This window comes from Sander vitreus, chromosome 9, assembly GCF_031162955.1.
Source record: "Sander vitreus isolate 19-12246 chromosome 9, sanVit1, whole genome shotgun sequence".
Classification (NCBI taxonomy): Eukaryota; Metazoa; Chordata; class Actinopteri; order Perciformes; family Percidae; genus Sander; species Sander vitreus.
In genome coordinates this window covers 18,745,536-18,762,925 of record NC_135863.1, presented here as the reverse complement: position 1 = coordinate 18,762,925, position 17,390 = coordinate 18,745,536, and the positions used below count along the sequence as shown (strand labels likewise).

Genomic DNA, 17,390 nt, shown 5'->3' with positions numbered 1-17,390 from the left:
ACTGTCAGAAATTGCTTTTTCAATATCTCTCTCTCTAATTATGAGCCCCGCCAAAGGGGTCGTGCCACCAGAATACCAATTTTTTCCACCATTTCTCCTTTCTTACCCAGAATAATTCTCATTTTCCAGGTAACAACAATGCGCATATCCAATGTATGCCTATGCAAGCGTTGCAGCATTATCACTATTGTATTTCTGTGGGTTCTGCTGCCTTCTTGGGGTGTGATTTAGATGTATTTGGTCTTTTCATGTTTGATCAGTTCCCTGTGGTCATGATTAATTTTTGACATTTAGAAATGAGCAGGGTGATGCAGAAGTTAGAGCAAAGTCTATCTATTTCCACATCAACAAGGACGAATTGGGGGAAATGTAAGATTTTTCAATGCATTGATGGTTTATGGGGAGAAAAAAAGAAAACCACTGAATCTTGATACAGCAACCACACAACTTCTCATTCTCAAGCACTCCCTGTACCAGGAAAGGGTTAACCACACAGAGCAGTTGTAGCCTGCTTGATTGACGTGCAGAGCATTGTGCTACCTAAACCCTCCAATGAGCAAACGGTCAGCACGCCCCACGTGGGTGTTCTCAATACTCATTGGCTTATTTTACCAGTGTTTACCGTGCCGAGGCTGAGCCCCACGTGGAGATTTCATTCAATCACTGAACAATTCCTCTGAACCTCTTCTTTTTAAAGAAAATGTTGCACTTTTTATAAAATTAAAATTTGATAATTGTGTGGATAGATTTTCAATTAGCCTACTATATGAGGGTGAATAATTACAATACAACCCTAACAGAAAAAAGGTATCTTCAGGCTTTGAAGAACAGCATTGTGTGAATGCTCGATGCTCTCATTTGCCCAGTATTTAGGCTATAACTTTAAATGGTAGATTGGATTGGATTAAATAAATTTTTCTGCAAGAAAAAAACATCACCAAAACTATCATAAGGTTATTAATTCAAACTGTGGGGGGGAAACAGTGTCTTTAGCCCACCCCTTCCTTAAAGAAAGCTACTCATATGTTATGTCCCATTGAGGATCAGAGAAGGGGGGAGTGAGAGTGAGGGACTGGGAGTGTTGTGTGAAAAGAGTGCAGGCCAACGAGCGAGACAAAAGAGGCTGCGGCTGCATTGAATGTGCCGGTGGTGTGTCCGTCTCTGAAGCCACAAGCAAACCACATTCCACCCCCCCCCCCCCCCACCCCCCTGGTCTTTATGCTACAGACGGCGAAGACATATCGAAGAGAGAACCCAATTCAGATATTGCAATTGGCGGAAGCGCGAAGTTGAGGACTTGGAAGAAGGCTTCCTTGGACCGGGTGTTTCTCCTCTCCTCTCCCCGTCCTCACTACACGTCGAGTGCGGTGCGGTGTGCGGTTGGAGATATAACCCAGAACAAAGGAGTCTTGAAGCAAGGAATGAGCGAGCCGAGACTAGCTTTGCCATTACCTTTGAAACCGGGCCAAATGCCTCTCTGAGACCAACAATAGTACATCGGCTGCTCGTATTTCTCGACAAAGCTTTCCGCCCCAAAAGCGAGAAAGAAGAAGGACAAAAAACGCACACGGAGGCACACAAGTCGGCAGCTACAATGTTTCCTCAAAACCGACCACCGGTAAGTAGGCTACGCTACTATGTAACCGTCTACACGCGTTTAACGAGGTTATTGTCTTATATCCGGAAGCTCTATTAAAAACGTGTGTGTTATAAACGCCAGGTTGTTTTTAAAACCGTATTGAGCATCAATACGAAAGTACAAGCCAAAATTGTTTCTTTGTCATCCTTACTGTGTATTTCCGGGGACTCCTTTGTGGGAGAATTATGATACTATAGGCTGTTACATAGCTACAACATATTCTCTTGTTTGTCTTTATATTAACGCCCTGTGTAATCTTTGCATTTATGAAGTTCAGGCAAATTGCTGTCAGTAGGGGTTTAGTCCAACGTCCAACTTTGCTGCGTGTCTTTGTGTGTGAATTTCATGTCCTTGTTGGCCACCACCAGTTTAGAAACACGGAGCCTCCTTCTATTCCCATACTCCCATGGAGTTGACCCAGATGATGAAGTGTGTGTTTGTTTGTCCCTTCCTCACAGGTTGTGAGGAGGAGGGGAGTGAGTCAGCTTGGCTTGTTGACACCTTCACTCAATGGTCTGCACCCTCTCAAGTGCCACTCATTGTTTAAAAAAAAGAAAGAAATCTGCATTTCTTTTTAATTTCTTTTCATTCATATCAAGTGAGACTCATACCCCACTGATTTACTGATTTGATGGATGGAAAACTAGAAGCTGCCCCTTTTCAAGAAGCTAACTGCGATTACCAAAAGTCCTCTACAAGGGCTAATAATGTGGCTGTGAAAATGAGAAAGAAATTGGCACGCTGCCTGTGTTTTGAGATGGATCTCTGCAAGGTTAGGATCGAAATTCATGCTGCATGGCTTTAATTTGTTTTAGTCGAGTTAGGTGGAGAGCTTTTGAGCAGACTGAAATACATAAACACTGGTCCTCCAGCTGTGTGAAGTATCAATTAAGACCTGCTCATTTGCCTAACCCTCATCTACATCCCTCAGCCATGCCACCCTGCACCCCGCCCCTGACAGTGTGTTGACATGCGTTGAAACCAGATTAACAAACTGTGAAATATAACTTCATGTGAATGTGTGTATGCCACTTTAATTAAATCTTCTCACAAATTCATGATGGCAGGTAAAGACCCCAAACAACATTGTTTTAATTTTTGTAGCTTTTATGTGTTTGCATGAGACTTAAATTGCAACTAGCATTGTAACTTGAATCATTTCAGCCTGTACTTCCTTAGAGTGATAACGGGATCTTGTGAGTCCCCTCTTTTGAAACACACACACACACACACACACACACACACCAACAGCTGTGTATGTAGTATAGCTGAATGCAGGAAGGCAGGGCAGGAGGCAGACTGTGGGTCTGTGGTTTGCACTGTAAACCCAATCCCTCTCATCTAGCCTCTCCTCACTGTGTTCCTGTGAGAGCTCCAAACCACATCTTAATGTATGGGCATGTGTCCCAGGGTGAGAGGAGCAGCCTGTGGCGGGTCTGGGTGGAATGTTTAGGCCAGCGGTCCTGCTTCATTTCAAACCTCCGCAGAACTCAACAGTACCACGTGAGACACCTGTCCTCAGAAAGTCTCCAGCCATCAGCAGCTCTTGTTTGCACCTCGGAGCGAAGGGCCACTCAACCCAGCAAACTGTTTAATCTCTGAGATGCTAGGCCAGCAGTAACCTGTCATCAACCTGGTCTGCTGCTTAAGGATGTGACCCATATATAAACATGACATGACCCATATTAGCAAATGTAAATATATATTTTTTATCAAATAATAATAAAGAATTGTGCTACATTAATTTCACACTTGGGTGCATTTTTAGATCCGAAACAAGAGACTTTGTTGCTGGTATTTGCCAGGTAGCCTGTTGTTAAACATACATGTTTATAGCTTGCTAGTGTACTGACCAAATGCAGTGCATACCTAAACTGAACCTCTCCTCACCAGAGATTAAAAATCCAATTGTGTGCACCACTGTAATGAAGCGGTGGTGCCCACATTACAAAAACACAGCATAGAAACATTCTTGAACATGCTTCTGGCCCTTCTATGTGTTCAGATGATTTTTGGGATTTTGCCCATTTGTGTGTGTGTGTCTGTGTGTGTATATCTATCTATCTATCTATCTATCAGAAGTGTATAGGACATGGCACGATGGCTGGTGGTCGTTAATCATTAATGTTTTTTTGTTTTTTTGTAGATCTGCCACAGTAACCGAAACATTCACGGCTATGCTGTACTAGACACAGACAGAAATGGATAAAAAGAAGAAAGGAAAAATATCAGAGCAGAGTATAAAATTATGTTAAAATCCGAAACTCCCAAATTTGTTTTGTTGGCTTGTAATGATGACACATTTGACCCACTTGAAATAACACAACTAAGACATAAAATACATTTTAGACCAAATGGTGGCATTATCAGGTTTGCTATAACTCACTTTAAAGGTGTCCAATGTCCATCTGTTTGCTTTGGGAGAAAGTAGATTTAAGGATCTTTCTGTTGCCAAAGTCGACCTGTTTGGGCACATTATCCAAACCACTAATTTGGTTGCTACCCAAACTGTCCATTTTGAGCATTTATTAGAGCTCTCTCCTGGTTCTTAGTTTGAGCTTCTCTATATATGCTGTAGTTGTTGGTTCTAGGCCTGTAACAATTATTACGGCTTTTTTTTTTTACATAATTGCCGTTTCTTTGTTTAACCACAATGAATTGCTAACATTAGCTAAGGTCCTAAGGGGTATGACTGTTTATGGTAATTGTCAGTTTTATGGTCATTTAAGAAAAAATAGTGTATTATGATAATAAAGAGGCGTGGTTTACTTTATACCTGTGTCGTTGAATTATCTGGGTCACATAAGAGTGATATAACCAAAAGATGTATCCTAGGATTCATTCAAAACTTGAATTTGTTTGCAAAAGTAATGCATATAAATATTTTTAAATTGGACTGAAACAGACAATTATATTGTTAATAGCAATTATTTCTGAGACAATTAATTGTACAGTAAAATTTGGAGTTGTTACAGCTCTAGTTGGTACACACTGTAGACAGCTTGGCTGTGTTGGCAGTAATATTTTCTTCCAAACAAGTTTTGATCAGATAATACAGTTAAAATGGATTTATTTGACTTATTGTCTGGCTGTTGCCCTTGATTGTCCCAATGGACTCTTGAAAAGCTCACTTTATGTGGCACAGTCTCCAGGGACTGTACAGAGGCATTTCCAAAGTCAGAGATGTTTCTCGTCATGTATGTATCAAATGAACCTTTTGGCACACTACAGACTCCAGCACTTAAGACCTTTTCTTAGTTCTATAATGGGTTAGTGTCACCTAAGCTGTGTAATTAGTTAATATGTAATCCAAAACCAAACCTAGCATCAATGCCATATTACAAATTGGATGCTGTGGTGCCAGTTGATGCTTTTTTTAACTGATATTTAAGTACTTGGTGACTTCCCATCACACCATGTGGACCTCATCATGTCACTGTACTCATGGCAGTGCCACAAAGCCTGGGCCAACTTAACAGCTGAAACTTAACACCGTTCACAGTTGAGTTTCAAAATGTCAACAGTGATGGTAGGACCTTTTCGAGAGTTTGGGGGCCGTGAAATGAAGACACGTAATTGATTAAGGAAAAATGTGTTTTCAACTAAATACTTGCCTAAATCTCCCCTCATCATACCAACCCCTTCAAGGAGGTGGTCTTTCTAAATGAATATCTAGTCGGTGAACATAATTAAGGTAGGAGACTTGTTGTGGGGAGAGTACTTAGTGAGTAACTGAGTTGAGGCCTTCTCCTTGTCCTTAGAGCTAGCATCAAGCAAGCATCTATTCTCCAAGCTCCTAGCATGCTTTTAGCTCTTTATCACCACTGTTGTCCAGTGGTGAGAGTGTGGCTATCGATCAGGAGCCCGCCTGCTTTGCTCAGCCACCGATTAGATGGAGACAGAGAGAGAAGGAGGGAGAGAGAAAAAGAAAAGGCAGAAGGAAAAGAGGCGGAATGGATCTCAAGTTTACACAAGCTGTTGTGAAGGTGTGTCTTGGTGGAACGAACAAATGAGCTGAGGGGGTTACCTAATAAAAGAAGGCACCTCAAGCAATTAAACCAGCTGACAGGCAAACTGTGGCGCTTCGCTAATGTGGGCTGACAGCAGGGGGATTTGAATAACGAGGCTTGCGGGAGGAAGGAGAGAGGAATGAGGATGTGGAGGGGTCGGGGGGAGAAAACTGAGGAAGAAAGATGTGTGGTGCTAATGAAACAGGTGCCTGGCAGCCCCTCCCCTCTAAGTGCAGGAATCATTGAGAGATTACCAGGGCGTTTCTCCAGCACAGAGCCAAGCAGATAGCCACTTGATGGAAGGTTGGAGGTGGGGGCCATAAACCTGTCTTTTCTTCCCCACCGCAAGCCGCTTTAACAATGCAAATCATCGCTGAATGTTGAGAGTTGTGTTTGAATAATTTGCATTTGAAGCTTTCCCATCAAACGCTTTTGAGAAAGGACAGTGTATTGACATGTTTCATTTCTTTATTATTTTTTTTTATTTAACCAGGAAATAGTCTCACTGAGATTCAGAATCTTTTTTTACAAGGGAGTCCTGGCCAAGTCAGCAGCATCAACGTTTCAACATACAGTAACAAACAGCAAACAGACTTAATACAAAATAGAAAAATTACATCTATCCTATATATATATATATATATATATATATATTTTTTTTTTAAATCTTCCATGCTCTCAAAATGATCATTTTCATCTAGAGCCATTGTTAGGTACATTTTTTTTCATGGCTCTGTGTGGGAGGACACAGAGATACACATTCAGAAATACTTTTCTGGATTTTAGACCTACTGTCACTGCGTCCTTGGTCAGATGAGAGAGGGAAAGAGAGAGCTTGGTGGGTGTTTACTCTGATGATTGACTCTGAGGGTAAGCAGTGTAATTAGTGGCCTGACTAATGGGCCGAGCTATATGAAGGGAGGCAGCAGCACAGCATCTTCCCGGCTAAAGGAGACAGACAGAGACAGCGCTCTGATTAAACAAATACGAAACTGTAATCCAAACATTTCTGGTTCGAAGGATGGCAATAAACTGTTCCAGCTGCAGACTGAAATATCTCAACAACTATTGGCTGGATTAAGATAAAATACAAGATATTCACGGTGCCCAGAGGAATTGGCTTTTCCTGTAGCACCACCATGAGGTTCACTTCTTTTTTTTAATGTCTTGACAGCTATTGGCGGGATTGCCATTAAAATTGATACTGACATTCATGTTCCTCTCAAAATGATCATTTTAAATCATTTCTGTGACCCCCTGATTTTTCATAGTGCCATTGTTAGGTACATTTTTCAAATCTGCATAATAGTTTTTGGTTTATGACCAAATACCTGTACAACTAATGGCATTTAGTATCAGCCCCTGCTGTACTCTGTGTGCTAATTAATGTTGAATGCTAACACACTAAACTAAGATGATAAACAGTAAAATTTACGCCTGCTTAGCATAGTCATTGTGATCATGTTAGCATGTTGACGTTAACATTTATCTTAAAGCACCACTGTGTGTAAGTAAGTACAGTCTCGCAGACCTGCTAGCATGTCTGCATTTAGTCTTGTTTTTGTGTGAACAGGACTATTTCACGTTGAATTTAAACTTTCTTTAGCTACCAGTGAAATTTTGGTATAAGCTAGATTCTCTGGCCAAAGCTGGCCACAATCAGTGTCCAGGATTTATAATGAAGGCAACGTAGCAGAAAAGAAACCAGAACGTGGGAACCACTCATAACAAAGTAGTGGGAACTTTGTGTATAAAAGAGCTTGCAAGAATCTTGTCTTTTTGCTACATGTGAAAAACACATTTTAAGTGGTGAAAATTGCAAAAGGGAAGGAAAATTTAAGAAGTAACCCAAGAGAAACCCATTTCTCCCCTCATCCCCTGCAGACGTACAAAGAAGACAGGAGGGTTCTTTTAAAGTTAACCTAATAGTCTTATGGTCAAACAACCACATAATAACACTGATGGCCCCATTTCAGCTCCATAAGCAAATTATGTATCGCTGTGGTTCAGCGTGGCTTGTAAGGATTGAGACACTTCTTGCCGATTTCATTGATATTTGACGTAGGAGCTACATGTGTCAATACAATAAAGTGCATGTGTGCTTGTAAATGCTTGTGGAAAACCTAGTCGTGCACACATCCACTTAGCGTTTGTAGTGGGCATGTGTGGGCGTGTTGTCTCGTCTGTGTGTGCGTGTGCACATGTTTTTTTGAGGGTAGCGGGTTAGAGCGAGGATGTGAGGTCATAGTGGTTTGTTGCTTGCGGTGTAATTAGTGGTTACTCAACTCAGGAATGATTTCATTCAGGGAATGCCACACTGTTAATGGTCCCTTCACATCAGAATTGTCTGTGAATGCTGTTTTTTTGTGCGTATACGTCCGTTTGTGTATATGACTTTACATTCATGGGGTTTTTTCATGTCACCTTGGATATGATGCATGTGCAGGGCATATAACATGAGGGCATGATCTGTTATGTTGCTAGCATAGTGCTATGGTTCGTGTTTAGCTGTTTCTCACCCAGTTAGCATGTTTAAAACATCTTTGTTTCCTATCTCACTAAAGGGATGTGAGGTCTGATTTAAATATAGATGACTCCTTCACGCTCTCTCTCATCCCCTCATCATAAGGTCTGCATTTAATCATTGCAATTGACTTAGGCCTTTTCAAGGGCTAAGAGAGAGAGATTAGTGTGAACATGTGTCTGCGTGCCCATACATCTGATGTAACAGGGTCATATCTGGGTTTTTGTCATTCAGCTTGTGCAATAGGTGGCCATAAACCCCCTAACTTTAGCCTTTAATTTTTCTCAACAGGCTTTTTGCAGCAGAAAAGGTCACAACGTCTGGGGGCCTGTAAACACCTCCCCACTGATTTATCTAAACAGATGAGAATCAGATGATCTCTAATCATATCATAGAAAATCTTTCCTTCCTCATGCCGCCCAACCTCATGCAATCTTTCCCCAGTATTACAGAACCTGACTTTGTGATTGTATGAGCCACAGGAAGATCTAGTCTGTAATTGTGTAACAGTGATTTTCAGTCTATGTAAGCTTTGTTCAAGGGCAGACGGCGTGTCTCTTGTTTGCTCTCAAGCCAGGACACGGCCGAGAGGGAGGGAATAACTGAGTGTAGGATTATCAGGTGAGGCTCCCAGCCTAGATCCATTCCCAGAGGTCACCAGGTCAGCTTGACGACCCGACCTCTCACTTTAAAGCCTGCTCAGCTGTTTGCCTGACAGACTAATAGCAATGGTTCATAGGAAATGTAAGTAGTAGGAAAGAGGTTATGTATGCAGGGATAGGATCAATGCTTTGCCTGTGTTTCCGAGACCACATCTGTCTTGTGCGTCCAGTCTAGTCTGGTGTGAATCATCATAACAACAAACTTAACCAGCAGTCTGGAGTTGTGCGTAAGGTCCTGAGTGGCTGAGCCAGCAGAGAGACGGCGGTTTCTACTACCTAAAAAAAAAAAAAAAAAAAGTCCTTTTCTCTTGAACATCAGAAAATAAAAACCAACTCTCTATTGCCTCATCCATGCCTCCATTTCTGAGGAAGATGCTCCCTATCCTCTCTGTCCACATGTTGAAATAGAAAACCACAAAAAATGTTAAAGAGTAAGAGTGTGTGTGTGTGTGTGTGTAACGGGTTTGTGTATAAAGGAAAAGGGGTGTGTGTGTGCTCTAGAAAGGGGGATCTGGCCGACAGATTGAGAGCAGCTTGTTAGAAAGAGGAACAATGAGGCCACAGCCCCTCTCCTATCTTCTGTTTTGTTCCGTTCTTGTCTCTTTTTCCCTTTTCTTTCTTATGTCGATCTCCTTTCAAAACACATTCTGTTTTCTCCTGCTCCTTTCTGCACTTTACCGACTATATCACTTAACGAGTCTCACACATATTATATCTTTCCATCGTTCTTATCTTTTTTTCTTCAACCTCTCCTCTATTCAACTCAGATCTCTCTCTCTCTCTCTCTCTCTCTCTCTCTCTCTCTCTCTCTCTCTCTCTCTCTCTCTCTCTCTCTCTCTCTCTCTCTTCACACTTCCCTCCTCTTTCCTCAGTATTTGCTTTCCTCTCTTCTGATGTTTCACCCGATGAAACACCTTCCTCGTTTTCTTTTCATGTCTTTCTCCCCCTTGGTACGTCTCACATTGTATATGCACATGTCTCCTTCCTTACACATACATGTATGAACTCTAGGTGCTGTGTAGGCACAACATGCAGATGCCTTGAACATTTTAAATACACTGTCCCTGGCATTCATTTTGGCATTGGGAGTTGGGTGATGTGATTAAGTGGTTCATTAAACGTGTGACAGCCGTTGTTGATGTCTAGGACATCAAACGAAGCTACACGACTACAAGTTAAAGATGCACATTGGAGAAATATTTTCCACGACTGTCCGAGGTAAAAATTTGAATGCAGGTGCGGCTGTATTTTAACAGTGTCCACTCCACATAAGCATCATTTGTTTTTGAAATTCTATAGGCAAATGTTACAAATCTGTAAAAATTCAACTTGATCTGTAAGAAATTCAACATCTTTGAGATAATGCAACGCTAAAATCTGCTCTGCTGTTTGAGGGTTTTGTCAGATTTAGCAGTCCTACTTATATCTATCTATGGCCTCCCACAATCTTCCTTCTCTCTTTACGCCTCCCATCACAGGCTGAAAAAAGTGCAAAATGTGTTTCAGTCAAGGACAAGACTATGGCCTTTAATAAACTAACAGAGCCATATTAAAAGTAGTCTGTGCTTTCCAAAACAATACAGTACGTGGCTATCCCTTAACCTCACTGTTGTACTTGACCATCATGAAGCTTGTGAACCGGCTGTCCCCAGGCCCCATTGGCCTCTGCACTCTGTTATTTTGACAGAGAGCCAAATAGACTGACAGACGGACAGCCCCCACCACCCTCCTAGTCCAGCTCTCAGCCCCCTTTTGTCTGCCTGTCCTGCAGCATTACCCCTATGGTTGTAGTCCCCTAATTGCTCTGAACCCTGCAGAGATGGGAGACTAAGCACAGGGTTGGGAGGGGTCTTCAGCCATGATGGGGTCCTTTCCCCCCACTGTTATCCCTTCCACCGCTCTATTTCTTTCTTTATTTCTTTCTTCTACTCAGACTTGCAATTAAACAAAGTGTGCTCATTTGGCTAAGAAGCTGTTGTATCTCTCCCATCCAAGATCCATTCTCATCTTTCTCTGCTGGTGATGTCAGTGTCTCTGTAATAGACAGACCCTCACTATAGTTACATACAGGCATGTAGGTACAGATATGGTGCTCATATAGATCTTTGTTTCTTGTGGTTGTTTTGTAATAGTCTTTGTAGGTGCAGCTTCTTAGTTTTGAAGAAACTGAGTAAAGCCTTTCTTTTACCATATGAAATTAGTCAGATTATACAGAAATTACTCAGCCATTGGCCCTGAGATGTTGACACAATTTTGGAAGCAGATGTCAAGAATTATTGTAACTATTCTGTACTACTAAGTCTGTTATTAAACCCCCTAAGTTGGCTGTCTTCTTCTCGTCTCAGGCACCTCTGCAGCCACCCCCGGGGTCTTCGGCCTCAGTGGTGGCAGCCGCAGCAGCAGCAGCCGCAGCAGCATCGGGGACGCCCCAGTCACTGAAACTAACCTATCCAGAAACTTTGGACCGCATCAAGGAGGAGTTTCAGTTTCTCCAGACCCAGTACCACAGGTGGGTGTTTCGGAGGTGTGTGTGTGTGTGTGTGTGTGTGTGTGCGTGTGAAAAAAAATGCAAGGCACTGTGTTGCGTCAGGTACGCTTTATTATGGAACCCACGTAACTTACTCGTAGGGAAAGTCCCGCCCTATGAAGCAGCTCGATTGGTTGGGGTTAGGCATTGACCTTGAGTGGTTAAGGTTAGGATAGCCGATTGGTCAGGGGATAGGACCTGAAGAAATCAGGGTACGTTACCTTGCGTAAGCATGGACGTCTGGCAATAGTAGTGTGTGAATGCTATTGAAGGGCGGGCCTTTCCTAGAAGTTGCGTGGGTTCCATTATAACGCGTCAGGTACAGGTGAGATGATGAAATACGATCCAGGAAGGCTTGGGTAATACATCCATGAGTTTTCAGAATTATCAGAACACTGCACAGTGGTTTATAATACTCAGACAGGATTTTACAGCTCTGTAAAGTTATCACAGAGACAATCATTTTAAGCTCCATCTGGACGACTGAGTGGTAAACAGTGGAATTTCCCCCGTTCACAAAGTAATCTACCAGGAATGTGCACCTACGTGTATTTGACTGACCAGTGCAGTGTGTTGCCAGAGGACTTTGCATGGAGTTGTGGTTTAATTATTTTGCCAGACAACACGTCATTTATTTGCCCTTGCTTACTCTACTGTCTTACATGTACATGCACACACATACATACATACACACACACTCAAATCTCTGAGAGAGTGCAACACTAAGACATACATGCATGCATTAGTTTAAGTATATGAGAAATATGCAGGCATCTTCTTTTGCATTACTGTATGGTGTGTTGGATGTGCAGGAATGTTCCCAGAATGCCTTTTTAAATGTGGGATTTGGGCTGTCTGTGGAGTCTCAGTCTTCTCTCTCCGCTCTCTGTTCTTGTGGCACACCTTCACAGGGTCCCGACCCCCCTCACTCTTCTCCCCTTATCCTGCTTTGATTTAGCCGGCCAGAATCTTCCCTCCCTCCCTCCCTTTCTGTTTCACGTCTTTTGTATGGTACCCCTGGCCAGAGCCCCTCGTGTGTGTGTGTGTGTGCGTGCGTGTGCGCGTGTGTGTGCACGCTCGTGCTCGAATAGTACTGAAAGACCTAATACATTAGTATTTACTTTATCATGTTGGCTCACTTCTGATATGTTTGTTGTTATCTGTTGGTGGAACTTCTGGCTACATGTCACTGGTTGTTGCAGATTTATTCATGAACATTTCAATATAGGTTATATTTAGGACAGTGAGTTATTGAGTGATCATTTGTTTTATTGTCTCGACCTAAGACTAAAAATTACTTCACTATCACACTGAAATCTATTCCCAATTCCTGTCAATGGAATTTCAATGGAAATGAAAATGTTTCGACCAAAATGATCTGCGGAACACCATTTGTGGTTGAAATGTTGTCATGTCCTTGTATGATAAAATTATTTTTTTCATCTTTTTTTGCAGAATGTTTTTAGCCAGCACCTGGGGGAAAAAAAGTTATTATCCAGTCGTACCACACAAACCAAACCAACGCCAGAGGCTGTGATACTTAACACATTCAGTCTTTTCCTGTCCTTTTTGATATCTTGGTCATCTGGATGCACATTGACTTTTGTCTTAATGTGAGAGAATGTCTTGTGTGTACTCAGCGTATCAGTGGAAAATCCAAGGTTATCACACTGCGACCATTTTTGAAAAAGCCCCACAAAAATATTTGCAGAGCTTCTGTGAACCAGCTTTTGAGCAGCACTCACCTAGACAAATAAGCCTTTCAGGGAACATGAGTCACCCCTGAATCTGATGGTTGAGACGGTGTGATCAGCTCTACTGGCAGCAGCCGTTCAACGTTACACCAAGTGTTACAATACACCTGGAGCATCGCCTTCTTGCCAAGCACGGGTGCTGAGGACTAGTGAGCAGAAAAACAATAAATGAGTGATGAGAGATCAAGAGCGAGCTTGTGATTCCATTGGCATCTTCCAGTTTCTATACCACAGCGTGCTGTTTTAGCAGGCCTGGTTCAGGTTTCCAGGAAAGCTTTGTTCAACCTTCCTACACTCAGTGCGTTTACATGCCGTTTAAAAAAACGATTATATTCGGGTTAAAGCAATACCCCGATATCTCAAACGCCATGTAACGTTAAACACCTTATCCTGGTTAAAATTGGAGTTCTCATAACCCGGTTAACAGAGGTAGAGAACTCCTTCAGTAACCGGGGTATCCCTGCATGTATACACCATTGACATATGGTATACATCGACCTTAAGCCTTAACCGGGCTGTGATCGGTTTAAGTGTCTGCGTGTGCTTCAACTGCCCCTCCTCACTTTTTTTTTAGCGCTGCAAGTAGTTGTCGTTGCTATGACACCATACAACAAAACAGCGCTGCCCGAATTAGCAGGACATCGGCAGAAAGTCTGTTTTACTCCCCGCTGAGGTAGCAGCGAACTCCGGTAGTCCATCTCCGGGGCTGTCAACGCTGTGTCTCGGCAAAAAAGTGGAGGGACCGAGCAACCCGATCAGTGGCCGCTGACTAACGTTAATGTTAGTTAGTGAGTTAGCTAGCTAGCTTGCTAATTCCACCCGACACTGGTTACAGATAACGTTCTAATCAGCCAAACAAGTTGTCAGTCGTCTGGCCTGAACACTGTGCGTTCCTATGCTGTGACAAGAATGCGTAAATGAAACATTAAGTTAAATTGTAAAATTTTACTAATTGAAAGGCAGGTATAATGTAGAGATGGTCCGATACCATTCTTTGCTTCCCGATACCGATTCTGATACCTGAACTTGCGTATCGGCCGATACCGAGTACCGAGCCGATACCAGTGTGTCATATATTTTATTATGTTTTAACATCTGTATACTACTATCCCTGTATGGATGTGATATGATTTCTATCTTTGTCGGTCTGGCTCAGGTTAAACTCTTTGTGAAACATGAACGCCACAGAACTTTCTTTTATTATGCAGTCAGTTAGAACAGAACAGAATGTAGATTTTCATTCTTATTTTATTCTTTATTACGTGGTATCGGATCGGTACATAAACTCCAGTACTTCCCGATACTGATACCAACGTTTTAGGCAGTATCGGAGCCGATAACCGATACTGGTATCGGTATCGGAACATCTCTAGTATAATGTTGACATAGGTCAACCAGAAGAAAAAGTCAGTTGTGCGTTGGCAGAGTGCCACCTACTAGCCTGGAAATCTAGACGCAACCTAACGGCAGCGAATGTAATTTGCAGCCAGTGGGTCTAGCAACTCTCCGTTGGCTTGCAAGCTGGAAAAACCAAACTCTAGTCAGGCCAATCGCATCGTGTATAGAGTTGGTGGGCGGGCTTAACATAATGACGGCAGAGTTGCAACGGTTCTGTGTGAATTCCCTGCTACTTGAAAACAAAGAAGATGGCTGCTGCTGGCGAACAGCAGCAGCGGTCTTTCGAATCAGCTTTAGCCGCGACTCTGGAAGACTTGAAGTTAAGCTTTTCTTTGAGAAAAGAACAAAGAACAGCACTGAAGTCATTCTTAAAAAAGGAAGATGTGTTCGGAGTTTTGCCGACCGGATACGGCAAAAGTTTAATCTATCAGCTAGTGTTGCTCTGGTTGGTTGTAGCGCTATCCTATTGCGTGCAGAGGGAATTTGAAAGACAACCATTTATCCCTCCCCTCGGATTGAGCCCTGCCAATGGTGAGTTCCCAGACCCAACATCTTGATGTGGGGCTGGCTCGTCAGGCTAGCCACCTACTGTACCGGAGGTAGAGTTACTCCTGTCATTCTCACCATTCCTTCCCGCTCATGTATACGGGGAGAACTGGCATAACCTGGTTATTCACTTAACCAAGGTAAGAACATACCCTGGTTACTGCTGTGCATGTAAACGCACTGACTGAGCACAAGCATATTAATAGATATTAATTCACTGTAACCTACTGTAGTAAGTAACCATAGCTCATTACAGTGGCAAGAGTTTATGGAACAGATGTTGTCAGACATCTTTTTACATATCTGTCAGATGAATGTTTAATCTGGCAGGTAGGGATGGGCCTGTTAATTGGAATGACATTAAGTAAACAGTAAACATGTTGTGTTTTAGAGACGCAACAACAATACAGCTGCCTTTTTGATTTTGAACAAACTCATTTTGAACCTCTATCATTGAAAATTGTTGCTGAAGTAAAAAAAAAAAGTTTACAGTTTTGTTTTTCTACATTTAAAGAGTTTTGTCTGATGTAAAGCAAAACAGTGAGATTGCATTGGACATTGATTCTGTTCTGCGACTTTGCATATACTAACCATACACTCAGTTGCCAGTTTATTAGGTACACCTAGCCAAAAGTAATGCCCTCTACAGTCCTGCAATAGATCCTACATCCATGAAGGTTATGTTGTCTGGAGTTTTAGAGAGGTGTTGTTTAGACTAAATATTAGCTAGGTGTACCTAATAACGTGGCAACTCAGTTTATAGGCTAATGTTGGACAAATGTTTGATTTATTGCCCAGTCATATGCTGATGTAATTTTAAATGCTTGCAGCTGAAATATGGATGGCAAACATATTACTTTAGCTTGCTTTTATTGTTTGTGTGTATGGCAATCACCAAGGAGCCCAGTCATGTATGTCAACTTCTCTTGAGCCATATGCTACTCTGAGGTAAAAAAAAAAAAACACCATTATGTTGTAAAAACAGGAGTTACCCTTTAACATCGCAAGCGGCACAATAAACCCACTTGATTTGTTTCCATAATTGTGTAACTCTCAGAAGCTGTTACATGGACGGTTTGCTTTCCAGACGTAACCTAAAAAAGTCAGTTTTGAAGAGGTCCAGACAGATAGTGGTCAGTTGGATTAGCAATGGCCTTGCTTAGTCTTTCGGGCAGATGGGTCAGAGCACAGATCCACATGATTCTGAATCTGGTTGGTGTGCTTCACCTTCATGTAATCAGACCCACTTGTACACTATTCACACTGCACGGAAAACATGACCTGAACGCCCACAGAGCCAAACACAAACACACTGACCCTTTCAGGCAGACTCCCAATCTGATGCATGTGCTTAACACATACTTACACATGTACGGGCCTCCCCAATTGTCTCCACACGCAAATAAATGTTCTCTAGAAATAGCAGGGCTTAGTTGTGTATTTTGTCTGCAGCGAAGGTGGCTGGATTCTGATAGATGTTGGATTAGACGGCGGGAAAGAGACGGAGGGAAGGGATTAGTGGTGTGTGTGTGTGTGTGTGTGTGTGTGTGTGTGTGTGTGTGTGTGTGACGCTGCCACTTGTCACTTACGAGCCTCTCATCTCTGCCCAAATACTACACAGCACTAGTGTTTGCCACACACACTGTTTAATGTTTTTTAAATATCTCTGTTTTATATTGAATGTCTTTGCCTTTGGTGCTGTTCGTTGGACAAAACAAACAATTTACACCTTGAACTTTCAGAAATTGTGATAGTCACTTTTCATTATAGGTGTATCATCTAATGAAAATAATAATAGAAAAGCTGAATGGATTAGTTGACCTAATTGATTAGTCATCGGCAGAGAATTAATTGGCAATTATTTTGATAATGGTTTAATGATTAAAATAATTTTTTTTTATTTCGTCGGTTAGTCTGTAACTCTGTAACCTGTTTTAACATTAACAACATTAAAGTGCTCATATTATGCTTTTTCCCTTTCCTTTTATTGTGTTGTGCTTCTGACTAGCTTGTACTGTAGTGCTGACCTAGGTACTGCGCATGTACGACTCCCAACAAAGATGGTACAGAAGTGAGATGCCTCACTCTGTAGCTAAAACAGAGAAAATAGGAGCTGCAGCAATGTACAGTACAACAATAATATGGTGTTTTTTTTGAAAATGAAACCATGTAAACCTATTCTGATATAATCTCTAAATACAATTTTATGAAAATGAGCATAATATGAGCACTTTAAATTTCCACTCCTAATAGAAATGCATGTTGTGTCTAAACTGCACTGAATAAAGATCTGATGGTGGCTATAAAGGATCAGAGAGTTGAGTCAGAAT

The 17,390-nt window shown here is 42.0% G+C and overlaps 1 protein-coding gene across 7 annotated transcripts in view; it reads left to right on the top strand.

Annotated features, from left to right (window-relative positions):
- The first annotated feature begins 1,078 nt into the window (after nt 1–1,078).
- Nucleotides 1,079–17,390, top strand: part of tle2a (TLE family member 2, transcriptional corepressor a) — a 41,541-nt gene continuing 25,229 nt past the window's right edge. For 4 of the 7 annotated variants that reach the window (XM_078259072.1, XM_078259071.1, XM_078259069.1 and 1 more), the window contains exons 1-2: nt 1,079–1,618; nt 11,157–11,344. In XM_078259072.1, the coding sequence (XP_078115198.1) occupies nt 1,595–1,618; nt 11,157–11,344 (212 nt within the window). In that variant the 5' untranslated portion in view covers nt 1,079–1,594. The remainder of the gene's footprint in view (nt 1,619–11,156; nt 11,345–17,390) is intronic. The other 3 variants (XM_078259073.1, XM_078259070.1, XM_078259068.1) reach the window with 2 other exon arrangements.